The sequence below is a fragment of the Anabrus simplex genome, chromosome 1, assembly GCF_040414725.1.
Source record: "Anabrus simplex isolate iqAnaSimp1 chromosome 1, ASM4041472v1, whole genome shotgun sequence".
In the NCBI taxonomy this organism is placed as follows: Eukaryota; Metazoa; Arthropoda; class Insecta; order Orthoptera; family Tettigoniidae; genus Anabrus; species Anabrus simplex.
In genome coordinates, this window is record NC_090265.1 from 467,387,191 (window position 1) to 467,408,215 (window position 21,025).

Sequence of the window (21,025 nt, forward strand, 5' to 3'; positions counted from 1 at the left end):
ATAACAAAAAAGCAATTCGTTTACAGATCAAACACTTTGCTTTATAAACATCAGTCTGTGCAGGTCCATTATTGCATTATAAACGATTGTCCCTATACGGCTCTCAAGTGATGTAGAGTAAAACCACTGAAGCCAAATCACGCCAAAGCACCACCATTTGAGCAACACAAAGAAAGAAAGAAAGAAAGAAAGAAAGAAAGTACGCGTTGATTGTTTTAACAGACAATTAGATTTAAACTCATTTCTAAACAAGATAATCGATTGAAAAACTCGATATAGAATCAATTGCGTCAGCTCTCGAACGTTTAAATGAATTTCGACACGGTGCGCAACATTTAAATGTTTGAAATTGAATAATTTTACTTGACGAAAAAATACGGAAGAAATTCACCCGAAGAGACGCAAAATACGAGAGCCTGTAGATTGTGAAAAAATAGGGTCAAAATTGGTAGATCCCGGGCAATAGGGAGAGATGGCCACCCTGCAAATACGACACAGGGATATAGTGCGTGACAGTGATTCTTTACAACACAGCTTGCTTATTCATTTCGACTACTGGTGTCTTCACAGTTTATACTCAGCTACAGTTCCGTATATATTATTCAGTGTCATGTTTGTTAATATTGTATAGTATATTCTAAGCTGACAGTATGGTTGATTGACCCAAAGCCAAAATTATAAGTTAATAAATTATAAATCTTGCACATTACTAATACTTCCCTACTGCACACCTGTAGAGTATTGAGATGTATGATTCCTAAAATGTCTTGTTCACTAGTATGCAGTGAATTTTCACCTTCTTCAGTGCTGACGTGAGAAATCTACTCACAATGTGGTAGGCGCCACGAACTGTGACATGCAAGTCAGCGGGTTTCTCATTAACAACGGACATCAAAAGCTCATTCGCGCATGCACGATTACATCGCATGCTTGATCTGGGGAACAAAAAGATGCAATGTGTGACAAAGGAGAACTAGAGAGGAGGGGCAGGCTGTTCTCACACTTTGAATGACACAGACCCCTGCCGAGTTCTACAGACGTTCACTCAACGGAACGCCGTTGGTCTCCATGTTTCTGACATGTTAGTATTAGTGCACAAGAGCACGAACATCCAAATTTATCTGCTGTCATCGTCTCCAGGATATCCTCTTCACACCTCAAGTATTCACATGTTAACTTAATATCGCTTAACTATTTGGTGACTAGGTGACTATATTACGTGAATTGTGACTACTGTATATAAACAATTTGTTTGAAACCCTGAGTTCACACGAGTGACAACCTACAACAGAGCAAGACCATTTTTCAGGGAAATTTTCAGTGGTAAGATGCCTGGCAGACAGAAGGTAAGGTAAGGGTGTATTCTGCCCGAAGGCAGGTCCGAACCTCCGCAGAGGTGTGCTTGAGCCGGAGTTTACGTACGGTAGGATAGCCAGTTCCTTTCCGCTCCTCCATTCCCTTACCCCCACCAACAGAGCGTGGCAGCCCATCCAAATATTGACCACGTCCCATGTTGCTTAACTTCGGAGATCTCTCGTGATCCGGTGTTTCAACACGGCTACGGCCGTTGGCGCAGACAGAAGATGCTCTGTATTTTAACAGTCTTTGGTTGTTTTGACATTTTCTCTCATATCGTCCTGACTGTAATTCAACGTAAATATTGAGGTACACACATGCTGACTCGTCGGCTGAATGGTCAGCGTACTGGCCTTCGGTTCAGAGGGTCCCGGGTTCGATTCCCGGCTGCGTCGGGGATTTTAATCGCTTCTGATTAATTTTTCTGGCTCGGGCACTGGGTGTATGTGTCCGCCCCAACACTCTTCTCATTATATTCAGACAACATACCACACTACCAACCACAACACAAACAAGCATTAGTGATTCATCCCTCCATATAGGGTTGGCGTCAGGAAGGGCATCTGGCCGTACAACAGGGCCAAATCCACATGTGCGATGCAGTTCGCACCCGCGACCCCACAGTTCTGGGTAAAGCTGTAAGAAAAGAAGACAAGAAGAATAAAGAGATCCACATATGATGGACATTATCGAAATAATCCTTTTGTGTAAATACCTTTCTAAATATGAGTTACATTATTTATTTATTTATTTAGAAATACTTTAAAAGAACGTTTGTTTCGCTTCTTCTGATGTTAGATCGGAAGATATTATAATGGTAGGTTCACGCCCACTTGGCCCAGGTGCAATTCCAGACTCTGCAGTGAATTTAAGAATCACTGAAAGGACTGGAACCGGATAACTTGCAGGACAGGGCTATGAATATGAAAAGGAAAATGTGTTTCTCACTTCAACTCCAACCATGACAACAGTCAGACCTGGGATTCTCATTCTTTTTAAGATAGTTTCTTCTAAGTAAGTGAGCAACATGAAATTGAAAAGTTTCAATAAATAAATAAATAAATAAATAAATAAATAAATAAATAAATAAATAAATAAATAAATAAATAAATAAATAAATAAATAAATAAATAAATAAATAAATAAATAAATAAATAAATGTTAATGAGTACAGTATTTTGATTGGGTCATCTATCCATAGACTGGTTTGATTCAGCTCTCCATGCCACCATATCCTGAGCTAACCTTTTCATTTCTACATAACTGCTGCATCCTACATCTACTCTAATCTGTCTGTAATATTCATGCCTTGGTCTGCGCCTACTATTCTTACCTCCTACACTTCCCTCAAACACCTCCTGAACAAGTCCTGGGTGTCTTAAGATGTGTCCTATCATCCTATCTCTTCCTCTGGACAAATTTATCCAACATAAAATGCAGACTAGCAAAAGCACGGAAGGATTTTCTTAAAGGAAAGAAGTGGGTGAACATTATTATGAAAGTCTTAACTACTTCTAAGGATAAAATGTATGGTTCTTAAGTAACTTACGTTAATTTACAAATTTAAAAAGCAATACTATTTCTGAGTTTTTGCAATATAAAAAGGCAACGTGTAAATGAATTGTTATGGGGACAATTGTACGTGTTGCAAACAGCTCCAATTCTTTAGACAATCGTAGTTTTTCACTTTCATCTCATAAGACATAGCTTCCATTTTCCTACGAGCAGTACCTATACAAAGCCAGGAAACTCGTATGTCATGATAACTCAGTGACCAAGAGTATTAGTCTTTAGGTCCCTAGTTTACATATAGGCCCGCATAAGCCATATTTTGCTCTCTACATAACATCTAATCCCATTGCTAATTCTTGATTAATACAGTATTTTGTTATTAAAGCAAAAGCAAAATGCGGCTTTCACTAAATTTTCAGTGGCTTTTACAGTATAGAAACTGCTGAGATATGAGCAGTGATGAGCAATAACATTCAGAGCTCGTCTACTACGTGTGGGTGCTACGACAGTGATACTCTCTGATTCAGCTGAGCTGCAAAGGCAATTTCTGGCCCTATGAGGAAACAATGCAATCTACCTCAAGATTTTCTGATTTCCCTGTCTGCTGTCTGAAGATCCACCCAGGTTCCAGGATGACGACTAACAGGCAACAGAACATATATACGCCTTATATTCCTTAACACAAGTTTAAAAAAAAAATCTGTTTTTAACATACTATAAATAAAACAAAGAAGAACCATAAATGCAAGAAAAGTTCCTTCAGAGCTAATTAAAACTGCTGTTGTTGATGTCCAAGGCAGATCCACTAGAAGTGTAGCTAATTGACCTAGAACCTGCCATGAACCTTCTGAAAGAAATAGCAGCAATTTTACTGCAAATAGGCAAGCCTGTAGTTCTATATGACTGTTCATATCGTTATAGTGATTATAGCCAATTGGATATCAAGTTTAACAAAGAATCTGAACGACAGGGATGCGATTTATTATTGTAAAAATCTCTCATGCAATAGCGGAGTACCGAACTACGGCCACCTTTGTGAGAAATTAAAGACCGTACCATTCGGCTACAATGCTTCTTTTCCCCCACCCCTCCCAATTTGCCTAGGATAAGCTACACAAAACTGATATTTGAAGTATCTTTATATTGTAATGGTCCTTCTAACACCATACAGACGTTACTTACTGTTTTTATTTTCAGCTAACGTGTTAATACGTTCCACCGTGCCAGCATACATTACACGTAAAAATAACAGTGTTCAGGAACCATATTAAAATAGTTAGAAAAAATAATTAGTGCCAATTAATTGTTTTAGTATTAACTATTTTTATACACGGTACCCTTGATTCGAACGATAGTATCTGCAGATTATCCGAACATGAGAGGAATGAATGTTCACGTAACAAATTTTTGAAGGTTTATAACAAAAGAATTCTAAATTATTATTATTACATCTATTACCAAATATTAATAAATATTAACAATGTGTTCACCACTACGACAATGTTACACAATGTTCGTTCCTCGTTCACACTCATGATGCATATTCAGTAGGCTAAGCTTAAGTCCACCGTATTATCACGCTTAAAAACACTTCAGTATTAAAAACAACCTACCAAGCTCCTAAGCAAGCACCAAGAACAACAAATTTATTTGTCCTTACTGCAGGAAATATTCTGACAACAACCACGAACTTTTCCCTTAACAGTAAGGAGAGTTGGCGTTGATGGAGGAACTTTCTCCACAGGCACACAAGTTGCGGTCCCACAGGGTGGGAAGAAGGACAGCGTCCGGGTAATAGTGTTGGGCCAATTCAACGTAGTGGTCGACAAACTTGCAGCCACAGCCACATAATCCCCAGCCACTGAACTGTGTTGGTGTGTACTCCCGTCAGCCTGAGCGGGTCTCTGATTAACGACCAGCGCGCCAGAACTCATTAATAAGAAAGTAACGTTCATAGAGCAAAACACAAAACTGCTGCAACATCGGCAAGGTACGTGCTAGAACTAGAACCACTACAATATTTGAAAATGGTGATTCCCCTCCATTCAGTCGCATGCTCTGTAAAAGAGAAGCTTCTTCCGTGGCTCCAAAGCTTTGAGTAACGGTTTCAATATCACAGTAGCAAAAACAGCAACCTTGTTATTAAATATAACTGTTAATATAGTGATCATAACCACTAGACCTCTAATTTTACGTAGAATTCGAATCAGAGGGACATGATTTCTCATTTCAAAAATGCGGCTTGTATTGGCTGGGATTCAAACTCCGATTGCCAGTGAAAATGTTACTCTGCTATTCTGACTACCTGTTCCATCAGATTTTGCCATTGTTCTCACTTACTTATTCTTAGATCTTCTCATGCATTTAACACACACACCTGTCAGTTCTTGCACTCCTTCGACCTCACTACTATTAGATTTGTCTTATGAGTTTATCAATTTATTTTCTTAGAAGGAATCTTAATTTCTCCATTTGCCAGATATCTTCCTCTTTCGTCTTTATAATGTTATGAGATGCTGATAATACCACTAATTTTTGACGTAAAGACATCCATAGAATCAGGCTACGTACACCTTTGGTGCAGGCAACAAAAAATTTCGCTCACAGTCGGGCTGATAACTTCGGAGCTAAAAATCTGAGCCAAGTGGTTAGGAACCGTTTGACTGAACGTATGGTACATGAGATAAAATATAACACTTGGTAGGTCTAAGTTAAATACGCGGGATGATGGTGGCTTTGAAGGAAGTGAAGATTTTGAGGTGTACAATTTTGTGTGTTTAGTAACTCCCAACTCAAAAGTCATACGGAGGATGTTAAGGTGTATTTAAAGATAGAAAAACACAGCGAAGGAGGAGGTCAAAATTTTAAGTTAATTCTTCTGAACTTTCGGCGATTTGACCGTTTAATTATCAGCTTCGACCCCTCTTCTGCTAGATCGTTAGAAATTTTTCTCAAAGCATTAAAATGGTGATGCCACAACGGTTGCTTTATACCCCATAGCGACAAACTTACGTGGGAGGCGAAAACGTGAATTTCCTAATTTGCTTCTTATCGAATTATGAATGTAAAATCCCATCCATAATCCGTATATCAGTCAATAGAGAATCTTACGTCCTACATTGCGGCGTTATTGGGGTAGACTCAGGACAATTTAGAGCAGATATTACATCCTGTAGTGTAGAAAATTTCAGAAAAATACCAAATATTTTGAAATATTACCGTGATTGGTATCATTGTAAAGAGGAATTTGAACAGCATTGAACTGTGCCGTCATAAATTTTCCGATACTTCAACTTTACGAATTACAATCGCACGGAATCATACAACTTCCCTAACCGCACGTACACACGGGCACGGAAAGAGACGAAGTTATACGGTTTGCGCATGCCCGGGCTATCCGTTTATGTCACTAGGCGACTAGGCCTGCATTCGAGAGATAGTGAGTTCAGACCCCACTGTCGGAAGCTCTGAATATGATTTCCCGTGGTGTCCCATTTTCACACCAGATAAATGCTGAGGCTATGCCTAAATCAAGGCCACAGTCACTTCCTTCTCACTCCTAGGCCTCTCCTATCCCATCGTCTTCGTAGGACCTATCTGTGTCGGTGCGACGTAAAGCAAATTGTATACCAACAAAAATAATAAATAAATAAATAAATAAATAAATAAATAAATAAATAAATAAATAAATATGTATGCGAGTCAAACATCTTGTCATGGGGGACACGTTTGCAAACCCATCTGTTTGCGGTTTAGGATATGGTGGTGTGACAGGAGGATTTACCTAGATCGTTCCGTTTTACTTACAGGTCCTAATAGAAGGACAAGAAATTTAGATTTACAAGCAGACATAAACACAGGTTACCAGAAAGAAATTCACACACTCGCTAAGTACACGGGGCTGATGATGATGAAGTCCCAAGCGTCCAACACAGAGCAAGAACAATAATGCAACAAGAAATTATGTACTATTTTATATGCTGCGGAAAACTTTAACTAAGTGAACAATATCAAGTTGTTCATTCATTACAATCAAATTTCAGTCAAGTGAAGTACACGTAGCATTTGTGTAACATCTTAAAATTAATGTATAGTACTAAGTTTCCTATTAATATATACTACATTTCGTCTATTGACATTATTATCATGATTATTAATATTATTACATCTTAAAAATGATCTTAATGCGACATATACGACAGAAAATCAATGGCAGTTACTGTGCCACTTTTTCAGCGGAGATATCTACCGTGTGATTGCACTGTCCTGTGTTTTTTTTCTCGTTTACTTCTCGGAGTCGACGTGATTGTTTGGTGCACAAGGATGCCAACTCTTTGGACTTTAATTTGTCATTCGGGCTAGCGACGAAACCATTGGTCTGGTTTGGTTAGTGCGGCTAGCGGCAAAACCACTCATCTGGATTGGTTAGGTCCGGTTACTGACGAAACCATTGGTCTCGACTGATTAGGTCCGACTAGTGACGAAAAGATTGGTCTGGATTGGTTAGGTCCGGCTAGCGACAAAACCATTGATCTGGATTGGTTAGGTCCGGCTAGTGACGAAACCATTGATCTGGATTGGTTAGGTCCGGCTAACGTCAAAACCATTGATCTGGATTGGATACGTCCGACTAGTGACAAAACCATTGGTCTGGATTGGTTAGGTCCGGCTAGCGACAAAACCATTGATCTGGATTGGTTAGGTCCGGCTAGTGACGAAACCATTGGTCTGGATTGGTTAGGTCCGGCTAACGACAAAACCATTGATCTGGATTGGTTAGGTCCGACTATTGACAAAACCATTGGTCTGGATTGGTTAGGTCCGGCTAGTGACGAAACCATTGGTCTGGATTGGTTAGGTCCGGCTAGTGACGAAACCATTGGTCTGGATTGGTTAGGTCCGGTTACTGACGAAACCATTGGTCTGGACTGGATAGGTCCGGTTACTGACGAAACGATTGGTCTTGACTGGATAGGTCCGGTTACTGACGAAACCATTGGTCTGGACTGGTTAGGTCCGGTTACTGACGAAACCATTGGTCTCGACTGATTAGGTCCGACTAGTGACGAAAAGATTGGTCTGGATTGGTTAGGTCCGGCTAGCGACAAAACCATTGATCTGGATTGGTTAGGTCCGGCTAGTGACAAAACCATTGATCTGGATTGGTTAGGTCCGGCTAGTGACGAAACCATTGGTCTGGATTGGTTAGGTCCGGTTAGTAGCAAAACCATTGGACTGCGATCAAGCAGATAGGGTCTGGGGGCGTAAGCCCTCCCGTTAGGGCCACGAAACGGCTGTTAGGCCTCTAGCATTCCGTAGGACAATAGCAGCGTGTTCTATGTTGCACAGTGACGGAAAGCTGAATTAAATTATCATTCGGTCTAGTGACAAAGCCATTGGTCTGGATTGGTTAGGTCCGACTAGTGACAAAACCATTAGTTGTGTTTTTATTGTGCGTGGGTTGGTAACGGAATGCATTTGACTTGATTGCTAGAAATGACGTCATATCCGATTGTGTCTTAGCCAATGGAAATGCTACTGCGTGCTTCAGCAATGAAGAATGGTGGGTGATAAATTACATCTATATATATAAAATAAGAGTTTTGTCTGTACATTGCTCAGAATTTGAAAATAATGGTATTTCTGTATATCGGTCATGTCCATAGTAACAAGAAAATGCACTTTCTACTTTTCCGTAATTTCTGTCTGTCTGTCTGTCTGTCTGTCTGTCTGTCTGTCTGTCTGTCTGTCTGTCTGTCTGTCTGTCTGTCTGTCTGTCTGTCTGTCTGTCTGTCTGTCTGTCTGTCTGTCTGTCTGTATGTATGTACACGCATCACGAGAAAACGGTTGAAGAGAATTTAATGAAAATCGGTATGTGAAGTCAGGGGATGAGCCTCTACAATCTAGGCTATAAATCATTTTACTCACGCAGAGTGAAATGATAGTTTAGGGGAAGGCCTAAAATTGAATTCTCAACTATTTATGTTATTAGTGGTCTAATTAAAATCGGTATGTGACGTCGGGGGATGAGCCTCTACAATCTAGGCTATAAATCATTTTACTCACGCTGAGTGAAATGGTAGTTTAGGGGAAGGCCTAAAATTTAATTCTCAACTATTTATGTTATTAGTTGTCGTATTTTAAAGAAAATGGGTATGCAAAGTTGGGGAATAAGTTGCTACAATCTAAGCTATCAATAATTGTATTCACGCTGAGAAAAAATGGTAGTTTAGGGGAAGGCCTAAAATGTAATTTTCAAATATTTCTTATTAGAGGTGTAATCGATGAATGCTACATAACTAGGGTTATATAGTATTAAATTTCCTATTATTAATGTCATACATTGTTACCGTACTGGCTATGATCACAAAGATATTCATGATCTTGGATTTTTGTTACTAAGTCCATATCTCCGCCGAGTAACCAGAGATGGGTAAACAGTACTTAATGAAAATCGGTATGTAAAGTCGGAGAATAAGAAACTACAGTTTATGGTATAAAATATTTTACAAATCACCGAGTCGAAAGAAAACTAAATGTGAAGGCCTACAATATAGAAAACTCATAACATTGATCAACAATAACATTACATTGACCATTGTTTGTCGTGATGTGCTTTGTGTCATCTGTTGCCCTTCATCTCTGGTAGATAGGATTACTGCTGCGTACAGAGTATTTTTATTTGATTTACGTCTCACCGACATAGATAGGTTTTATGGCGACGATGGGATAGGAAATTAATGTACAGTTCCAGCATTTGACTGGTGTGAAAGTGGGAAACCACGGAATACCATCATCAGCGCTGCCGACAATGGGGTTCGAATCCACTATCTCTCTGATGCAAGCTCACAGCTGCGCACCGCTAACCACACGGTCAACTCGCCCAGTCATACAGAGTGTAACAGCCTGCCTGAATATTGATGGGAAGTAGCTGGGGAGTTAGATAACTTTCTTCTTTAGCATGCCATTCCCCTGCTTTATAAATTTTCTGATACTACTGGTACTTAACACACTGGATCATCATAGCATTCGGGCTATTTAATCCCTACTCTGAGGCACTGATTGGAATGAACAGTGTGGATATTTAGCGCAATAATGGCAGATGAGTGTTCATGGCAATCTGCGGCCTGATCATCCCAGCTCTGGAACTTTGGACTATTAGATTGGCACCGCAATCTAACCGCAGCACTGTTCATTAAAAGTGATAAAACGTGCAGCTTTCCATTTGATCGAGTATTTTATATGATAGCATTGCTTTTAATCGCTACATTCATACTTAAGTTTTTGTAATGACCTATGTTGATTTCAGGTTAAGAAAACCACTAAGTCAGTCTTTCTGAGAATCCCGTAGCGAAGCACGGGTACATCAGCTAGTTATGCTATAAAAGTAAATGCACTTCTGGGTGACGGTAGGTGGGTCCCTGGCTTTCGCAGTGAATACATCTCTCCTCTACAAGATATTCCACATTATAAGTTAATGTTAATAAAACTTGTGGCGCAGTTACCGAATTTCTACTGTCTTTATAATTGCTGTATGTATACTCCCCATCTTCTTCCTTGAGTACGAGAGAAAATGTATAACCACGTGATACAAATTAATAGCGAGATAGTACATGGCATTAGGTAGCAGTGTTATTGAGATGCAAGTGTTAAATGTTTCACATTTGGAGCTTTAGAGAGCCTAATCATCTCTATGAAGCAACATTTTCGTTTTGCGCTCATAATGTACGCAAGTATCAGAGCGGTAACATATCTAAGAATAATGGTAAAATTACAATGAAGTAATTTTCTAGAAAAATAATAATATGTGTTTATTGTCTCCAACAAATAAAGTTGTACTCACCCTTGGCAGCTTCCTAGACGGCGCTCCGGTACAGAGAAAGGCTCCACACTGCAACAGGAATAATTCCGTCAGAATATGTGACAAGCAAATGCTCTGGCAGCATAAGGTACACTCTCTTAGCAAGGTAGAAGTTCACACTACTTTCGCAAGTGTCACGTGACTAAACTCACAGCCTTTCCTCGTGACTGCCAGGACATTTTCCCGCCGGAAAATTCTATTACGGAATTATTTCAAGTGCAGGATGAGAATTCTAACTCTGTAATTTCTGTACTACAAAACAGTCTATCCTCTCCTACCCAATTAACCATCAGGTAAACAAAGGAGGAAGAAGAAATTTGATTTTGCAGTATTATTTTCGTTTTCTCACTTGGAAAGGCATGCGGTAAGAAACGCTATATACGAATTTTTCTCATCCATATCAAAGAAGCAATGCTCCAAAACTCTTTTTATTACCTTATATTGAATGTAACACTTGCAGACGAATTTGTAGTGTAACCTTCTATATCAAGATATAATAATATCAAAAATTAAATATGAACATTTATAATATGACTTCAACTGATTTACTAATTTTTTAATTTATTTTTAGAAAATGTGGTAGCATACTGATTTGGTGAAAATAATGAAATTAAATGAGAATCATTTTTTAAACATTAATCATCTTTATCTTACCTCAAAATTTTTACTGTGTATTATTCTGTGTCTTATGGCAAATCTAGGGTGTCCTGGATCAGACTAAATAAATAAATAAATAAAATTCTATATAATTTAGCCTGTAGGATAATATTATCATAGTTAGACAAATCACTGCAGCTTCAGGGTATCAGAAGGTGTCTTGTCTCCTCAGTGACAAAGGAGACCTCCAACGGCGAGTCAAAACTGATCTGGAACTAGCAACTAACGAAACAAACTAATAACAAAAAGATCCGTGCATTTAATATTTATTACCAAAATGCACTAGAGTGGTGATGTCATCACGTTACAAATTGTGCTAGAAGATATATTACCAGATGGTCTGAGTGGCTCAGACAGTTGAGGCGCTGGCCTTCTGACCCAACTTGGCAGCTTCGATCCTGGCTCAGACCGGTAGTATTTGAAGGTGCACAAATACGTCAGCCTCGTGTCGGTAGATTTAATGGCACGTAAAATAACTCCCGTGGAACTAAATTCCGGCACCTCTGTGTCTCCAAAACCCGCCAAAATATAGTTAGTGGGACGTAAAACTAATAACATTATTATTATATTTACCTGAGGTATTATTTATTAATGTCAGAAGCAGAATAAGAAGAATACCGAGCGAGTTGGCTACGCGGTACAGGTTGTGCAGCTATAAACTTACAATTGAAAGGTGTTTTTTCAGTGCTTTTCTCACCAGGTTATGCCTTAATCAAAGAGAGTTTCTCCACCTTTCCCACCTTTCCCAGCGGCGCTATGGTGCTCTGAGTTACAGAAAACAGTAAATTTCGAGCATTCTTCTTCTTCTTCTTCTTCTTCTTATTCTACCGCCTTTCCCACACTTGTGGGGTCGCGGGTGTGAACTGTGTCACACATGTGGATCTGGCCCTGTTTTATGGCCGGATGCCCTTCCTGACGCCAACCCTATTTGGAGGGATGCAATCACGATTACGTGTTTCTGTGGTGGTTGGTAGTACAGTGCATTGTCTGAATATGAAGAGGAAAGTGTTGGGACAAACTCAAACACCCAGTCCCCGGGCCAGAAGTATTAATCAAAGGCGATCAAAATCCCCGCTCCGGCCTGGAATCGAACCCGGGACTCTCTGAACCGAAGGCCTCAAGCTGACCATTCAACCAATGAGTCGGGCAGTACATTTCCATCATTATTGTTTATTTAAACATCAGTAACTTAAGGAAAGCGTAAATCACAGAGTCACATCTAGATAAGGCATGAGCGGAGCTGAGTAACTCAGACGGCACAGCGCTGACCATCTGAGGGTTATACCCTGGCTCAGTCCAGTGGTATTTGAAGGTGCTCAAATATGCCAGCCTTAAATCGGTAATTTACTAGGATAAAAGAACTTCCGCAGGACAACATTTTATCATCCCGGTGTCCCACAAAGACCACAAAACGGTAGGTGAGAGATAAAACCAATGAAATATTATTATTATTATTATTATTATTATTATTATTATTATTATTATTATTATTATTATTGAAAATGAAAATTCACAGCCTGTTTCTAGTCATTCGACCGGGTAGGAATGGAATGAGTGAACCCCCATCTAGCGGCGAGAATAAAAATTGTGCCCTCTGCCGGAGCCTAACGTACTCCTCTTGGGCTGACAGATGAAATGAAAAGTTAATGGAGAGTGTTTCTGGAATGAAAGATGACAGGAAAAACCGGAGTACCTGGGGAAAAATCTGTCCCGCCTCCGCTCTATCTAGCACAATTTCACATGAAGTGACCGAGATTTGAAGCAAGGTATCCAGCGGAGAGAGGCCGCTGAGCCACGGAGACTTCAATTTATTATTATTATTATTATTATTATTATTATTATTATTATTATTATTATTATTATTATTTAAGACGTGAGATAGATCTTCTGCCCCGAATGTCCAAGATTATTTTACTACAAACACGACATGAACCTATCGAGTCGACTCTTGTCAATCGTAGTTTCATTACAATAGTCGTAACGATAATACAAAAATTCAAATATTTGAAATAATGAGCTTTTTTTCTCGTATTTTACTATTGTTTAAGTTCCCCTAAGCCGAGTGCCTAAAAGGGTCCAGTGTTGCTCTTCCGTGTCCAAGTTGGCGAGTTCGTTCCCGGATCAGTCCGGTATAATTTGAAGATGCTCAAATGCACCAACCTTGTGTCTGTACTGTACACTTACGAACAAGTAAACGAACTGCTGTGAGACAAAATTCTGGCAACTTGGGGACACCAAAAAATGTAGCGCATTGTTGTTAGTGGGTAGTAAAACAAATTGCATAATTATGTTTAAATGGAAATTTACTCAGTTGCATAAAAAGAGGAGAATAACAAGTAAGAGGGCAAGACGCACATCGTATCGTCCTTGACGTCTTGACAAACAGAGTGCTGCTCTGGCAACAACAGCAGCTGTACTCTATCTCCAGTTACACTCCGTGGGAGTGATTCTACGCGTAAGCGATTCGGGTTACAACACAAATATTAGCCCCAGTTTGGGCTTTCCTCTCTCGTGTATCGAGCATACAGTTTGTCCGGCAATCGATCTGCCATTGCGTGGTATATGCTTGGGTGTCGCCTGTTGACCGCACCTCTTCCTGGTAAATAGCTCACGTCAAGAGTACACACGAACCGGTAACTACTGTAGTATATCTGTACTACTAATAAAATGAGATAAGTTTGTTTGTTTGTTTGTTTGTTTGTTCCGGATAGGTTCGAAAACTACTGGACCGACTGAGATGAAATTTAGTAATGATATAGCTTGAACTCACGAATCACGCCAGGTATACAGTTGATTTTCATATTTGACGGGGTACCCAAAAATAACCGGAATAACACTGCCGTGGCCGAAGCTTATGTAGTACGTATTTCTGCCGCTAGGCGTGTATAGCGCAACTCATTGCCATTTCAGTTCCGCCTGTGTTGTCGATCTGGCTTGTTCTGTTCATGTGCAGTGATTATTTTTGCTAGTGCTGTTTTGTTCTTGTTTCGTTTTTTATGATGACAACTTTATGTGAAGAACGTGCAGCTGTGAAATTTTGTTTTCTACTCGGTAAAAAGACCCGATTTGTGGTAGACAGGAGACTGGTTCTTCCAGAACGACAAAGCACCTGCACACACAGCTATCTCTGTTAGACAGTTTTGGGCTAAAAATGCCACCACGCACCTTACTAGCCTGACCTGGCTCCGTGCAACTTTTTCTTATTCCCACGGATGAAAAGGGGCATGAAAGGACATCGATTTGATAACATTGAAGAGATCAAGAAAAAGAGGGAGGAGCTCTCAGTCATTTCTAAAGATGACTACAAAAAATGTATCGCACAGTGGAAGAACGGGTAGAACCGGTACTAGTTTTAATGGAGAGTAATTTGAAGGGGATAGGGTTGTTTTGTAAAATAATTTAAAATATATAGATTTTAAGAAATTAATTCCTTGATATTTCGCTGTTTCGAAGTAGTGGGGATTTTACAGGGGGTGGCTCCCAAATTTGGGGAACTTTTGTCCTACATCAAATAAAATAATGAAGTAAACAGTTGGTCTTAGCAAAAAATGAAATGCACCGTGTGGGCTTGGAATTTGCACTTTCTTCGCAACTCTAACGGTGTTCGAGGAAATTCACTTTTGTTGTGTTTTGGCTGCGGTCGCCTTCACTAATGAATGAGCTTACTCATTTCACGCGTAAGTAGGGGTCACGTGAGGCCATGCTCGTCATCATTTGTGTAAAGTCATTGTTCGTTTGTTAACTGGCCAGTTTAAAAATCTGCGTGCCTTTCTGCGGAAAGCTTTCGAACGCTACAGTTTTAGGGACACCTTAATTTCGAATATCAGGTACGCTGTTAGCCTTCTAGTTATTGATACTCTAGGTATAACCAGCATTTTTAGTAATTATTATGCCAATTATCTCCAGAAATTGATTTCCAGAAATCTTATGTAGAACAAGTGAGAGGCCCAAGCTAGCATGGTTAGGTGATGCTGACACAGTTCGGATGATATTTGGAATAAAATCAAAAAGCAAGCAAAGTCATCGCCGTACAGGCCATGAAGGCCCTTGGAGGGGTGGAAGTTAAAGGCTTCCACTATCGGCACTTGATGGGGTAGAGTGGTTAGCTTCACGGCCGGCTGCCTTCCCCCCCCCCCCCCAGAAATTAACCTGGTACTCATTTTTGGTGTAGTCTGAGTGAACCTCAGGGCCATGTGCGCCTCCAGAAGTGGAAATCTCGTTTCTTAAATTGTACGACTTCCTGACGTGTATTCGAACCCACGTCCTTCCAGGTGAACCGAGCACGCCTTTACCGCCTCGGCCAGGCAGCCCCTATTTGGAATAAAATGGTAGGGGAAAAAAACAGGAATCATTGTACAGGGACGAATAACATTTTCTTGAACAGGCGAAGGCTCGAAGCGAAATTTAAGCCATGAAGAAGAGGAATAAGAAGATAATCACAAATATTTAAAATCCATCGGACTAAATAATTATACGTACCGTCGTTTATTTTAATTTCCTTACATAACACTTCGAATTTTGACATTATTTAATTAGTCCTACTTGTAAAGCATATCATTTTAGTCTATTAAATATAAAAAATCTCAAGCAAATACATTTTAAGCGTCTTTTCAACGAATTAAACTTAGGAGAACAATGTTTATATTATTTCGAAACGTACCATTGTTTAACTTCAACCGACTCCTTGGCTGAATGTTCAGCATAATGTCCTTAAGTTCAGACGGTCCTAGGTTCGATTCCCGACCGGATCGAGAATTTTAATCGCTTTTGATTAATCCTCCTGGCTCGAGAGCTGGGTGTTTTTGTCTGTCCCAACACTCTCTTCATATTCAGATAACACACCACACTACCAACCACCACAGAAACACGCATTAATGATTACTTCCCTCCGTATCAGGTTGGTGTCAGGAAGGGTATGCGGCCGTAAAACAGGTCCAAATCTACGTATTATGCACCGCAGTTCCCACCCGCGACCCTACAGGTGGAGGAAAAGCGATAGAAGAATGAGACTGTTATTTAACTTTGGACTCACACAATAACTCTAGCTACTACGGGAAAGTATTCTAATCTGAATCCAATTACGTTGCCTGCGAGTCAGTGTCAACGTTGATGTTTTCCTGCATCATATGGCTGAGAGGACGGAGATCTACAAAGTGACCTCTCATTGAGTTCTAATTCTTTTTTTTTTTCGGATGAACACCGACTGCGTTGCCAGAGATCCTTTACAAGGAGTACCGAATGGACTCCGTTACCGTCCTTCAAAAGTCCGGCTATATTTGCCAGGTTTGAACCCACGATCTCGGATTCGGAGAGGGACATTTCACCACTGATTCACAGAAGGAGCTACTTCACATGATGGTGATATTTCAAGGACGCTCTGACTCTATTTTTAATGTACACTGAAATGCGTAAATTCTGGCGAGATATCAGCAGCTGCCTGCACGTGATGCAACCAGACTTGAAGTATCTTCCTCTTTTCTTTTATTATATACTGCAGGGCCTCTCAAACGCCCAAAATCTTCACGCGTGCAAACTGAGGCGCAAAGTTCCTGTGCAAAGTGCATCGGTCGCACTCGGCTCGGTTCAGACCAACGCTTCGTCTCTGGGCTACTCGGCTAAGCTCGACTCAACTCGGCTCGGATTTGGAGCGCTACGGAGCAAGCGGGAAAGAGGGAGACAGGCGGAGTGAGCGAGTCAGACCTGGGGAAAGAGAGATACAGCGCTATTGCTCCAAATCGAGGAGTGGTGGTCTGCACTCTGATCAACCAAGCGAAGTCGTCTTTTGCACCGTGCACAGCGCAATGCACTGGTGCATGCAACCTGAGAGGCCCTGGTATAGTGTGCACATAATGTTCTAACTAACTAACGCCAAGGTTCACGAAATGTCGTCACACATGTAAATATAGGCTAAGGGTCAGCGGATGCAGAGAAGGCTTCGGCCAACAAGTTACTACGGCTCGACCGTGGCCCGACAACTCGGCATTCAGGAAACGGAGAGGGTCTTGCTCCTTTCTGAGAATGTTTCTTCCATTCTCCTGCACTAAGGCGAATCTCGGGACAGTTTCTAGTATAGGCAATGGCCGCCCAAACCCCTCACCTTCAACGTACTTCTTCTTTACCAATTCAGATCTCCTTGGCCTAAGAGAAGGCGTCAATTTATAAGAGGTCCGCCGTACGGAATGAAATCAATGTTACGAGGCTGTCGTATGTCAGCACCTTTGAAATACCACCGCACTGAACCGGGATCGAAATTGCCACTTTGGGCTCAGAAACCTAGAAAACTATCATCTGAGTCGCTGTTTGACTTGGCTTCCTCATCTCTAAAACGTTCACATATGTAAGGTGAACGATATACCACAGTTTGCAACAAATAACATTCGTCTTGGATATGCGCAATGACATTTCTTTCTTTTAAGCAAATACTGTAAGCAAATGTAATTAGTTAGCCTATGATAATACTATTAATACTGATAATACTTATTATGAACATAATAGAGGACATTTCGAGCTTACAGGATCGGAATATCGATTACAAATCCAAATCCAGATTGGAAATCCACTGGACGGCTTCATTAGACGTGAGATGAAGATCTTTCAGTGTGCTCCGAATAGCTCGAGGTGGGTAGACCTACTCGATTACGGTCTGAAATTGCTCACCACAATCACAGTTCGGTTAAATCAGCAATCCATGCAGATACGTTAAGAACTACAAGAAAGCGACTGAAATCTCGGCAACCATCATGGCACACGGCAGACAATCTTCTTCGGAGTACTTTCAACATCTCAGATGCCTGGGAATTGTCAGTGGAAAGAATAAGCAAATGAATTGTATACTATGTGGTATTTAAGCCCTAATACCACAATGCATGTGACATTTAATGCAAATCTGAAGAAAGAACATATTTAAAACTAATAACAGTATTCGAGGAGACCAATCGCATGAAGCTCTCCAATTTCGATCGATTATCATTATGTCATTTAGGTGAGTTACAGACAATAGCCACAATAAACAACAGGTCCTTTATGTTTTACGGACAGAATATAGTTCTCTTCCTACTCCGGTCTGAATACATCCTTTGAGAAGAATGCTACTTTTTACAATATTCTTGATATTGTCCAAGGTTTTCTTCTCGGAATCATAAACATGATCTCATCATCAGCCTGCATGATGATATGGTAATTTTTTTAACGGGCCTGTATCGAGGTCATCTGCCCTGACATAAGGCAACATTAACCACACTTCCATTACTTAACACACATTAACAACTTGACACTGAAGCTGCTAGAGCTGACACTGTTTTGCGTCTTGACATACAAGTCAAGGGCATCACATCATCATTAACTACACTTATAACATCCAGTAGCCTTCGTGGCTCAGGCGGCAGCACGTCGGCCTCTCACCACTGGGTTGTGTGGTTCAAATCCCGGTCACTCCATGTGAGATATGCGCTGGACAAAGCGGAGACAGGACTGGTATTTCTCCGAATACTCCGGTTTTCCCTGTCATCTTTCATTCCAGCAACACACTCCAATATCATTTCATTTCATCTGTTAGTCATGTCCGGCTCCATGGCTAAATGGTTAGCGTGCTGGCTTCTGATCACAGGGCTCCCGGGTTCGATTCCCGGCACGGCTCGGGAATTTTAACCATCGTTGGTTAATTTCGCTGGCACTGGGGCTGGGTGTATGTGTCGTCTTCATCACGACGAGCAGGTCGCCTTCGGGAGTCAAATCAAAAGACCTGCTCCTGGTGAGCCGAGTGTGTCGTCGCACACTCCCGGCACTATAAGCCACACGCCATTTCCCCAGAGGAGTGCGACAGGCTTCGGCAGCCGGCACAATTCTTATCCTCGCCCCAAGATGGGGGCTGCATTCATTCCATCCCTGACCCGGTCACTGATTGGAAATGTTTCAGTTTCATATAACATCCACTCCAAACGTGAAGTTCTGTTGATACATCAAAAATAGTGTAAAGCATTCCTCAGAGTGCAAAACCGTGTTCGTTGTAATGTTGAAGACATTTCTTAACAAAGTAGGGGTCCTATACTACAAAAGACAAGGGTTGAAAATATTATTTTTGGGCGGCTGGATGCTAGAATTTCCTCAATTGTGCCGAAATTTGAAGGGCTGAAGTGCCCGGATACATTTCAAATTTTCAGTCCTGGATAGTTCTATCAAACTAAAAAAAAAATTCTGAAAAGCACTTTCGACCTAAATGCAGTTCCGGATAAACAGCCTAAAATCGAGGTCATCGGCCCCTGATGGTACGAAACGAGACAAAATGCAATGACAAAATAAAAATACAAAATACTCCACTGACCAGAATTCAAAACGTGAGGACGAAAAATGAACGGACGGATATGAAGTTAAAACAATCAGTAGAGACGACCCGCAATGCCTCAGTCTCAGAAACTGACGAAAAACAATAGTAATACTGACCAAGGGGCTGCTTCTATAGCTCAATACTAAAGGGGTCCAAAATATAGGTCATCGCACTCTCATAATGGTACTTATCGCTTGGAAAGTAGAACCATGGTATTTGACATGGTGCGGTATTAATCAACAGTATCGTAGACTCGCAGTATTCCACACATTATGGTACTACTAACAGGCAATGAAATTCGTATAGGTAATACAGACCTATGGTGTTTCACACACAGCGGCGCCATTTACAGGCAACGCAAACCTATGGTTTTAATCACATACGTGTACTAACCACAGGGACTCGTACTATCCCGTGGTGTTCCTTACAGTATATAGTGGGTACTAATCATAGGAAAGCCAGAATCCTTGTGTCGCTCATATAGTGCTACTAATCACAGGTACCCTACAAGCCTGACCGCACGGTGCTCCTGATTGCTACTAATCACAAACGTATTTGGTACCTAACATAGTGGTACTACGCGCAAGTAATAACGACCCATGGCACTCCCCACGTGGTGACACCAATCACAAGTAGTTTCATGGTTCTAATCCAATCATCCTTTGGTCGCCCCTTTTAGTCGCCTTTCACGACAGGCAGGGAATACCGTGGGTGTATTATTCGTCGGCCTCCCCCACCCACAGGGGGTGTGTGTTTGGTCCGAGAGAGGTATTTTATTTCCCTCAAGTCCACCGGCAAGGCGGTTAGGACCCCCCTATCCTCCACCTGGGACGCGCCACGTAGGAGTATCACCTCTCCCCCTGCTACGCCTGCGTAGCAGGTTCCTGGTAGAGTTTCGGTGCTAAAAGTTTCAAACCCGTCCTTTTTTATTGAATACTACCTGTAGAACCCGGTTCTGTTCGGTCACTTTCTTCGAATGTTTAATTTAAGGATTTGTATTAACTGTTTGAAGTCAATTTTTGGTATATTTCTTTATTGTGGCGTTGAATGATAATTTACGAACTCTAGTTTTTTATAAATATAGAGTTATTGTTCTTCTTCTTAATCTGGTTATCCTCCAGGGTCGGCTTTTCCCTCGGACTCGACGAGGGACCCCACCTCTGCCGCCTCAAGGGCAGTGTCCTGAAGCTTCAGACTCTGGGACGGGGGATACAACTGGGGAGAATGACCAGTACCTCGCCCAGGCGGCCTCACCTTCTATGCTGAACAGGGGCCTTTCGGGGGGATGGGAAGATTGGAAGGGATAGACACGGAAG

General features: G+C 41.0%; 1 protein-coding gene across 1 annotated transcript in view; it reads right to left on the reverse strand.

Annotated features, from left to right (window-relative positions):
• Positions 1-21,025, reverse strand: part of LOC137500559 (neurexin 1-like) — a 599,161-nt gene that overhangs the window by 517,372 nt on the left and 60,764 nt on the right. Inside the window, exon 2 of the mRNA XM_068227490.1 lies at positions 10,712-10,759. Within this exon, the coding sequence (XP_068083591.1) occupies positions 10,712-10,759 (48 nt within the window). The remainder of the gene's footprint in view (positions 1-10,711; positions 10,760-21,025) is intronic.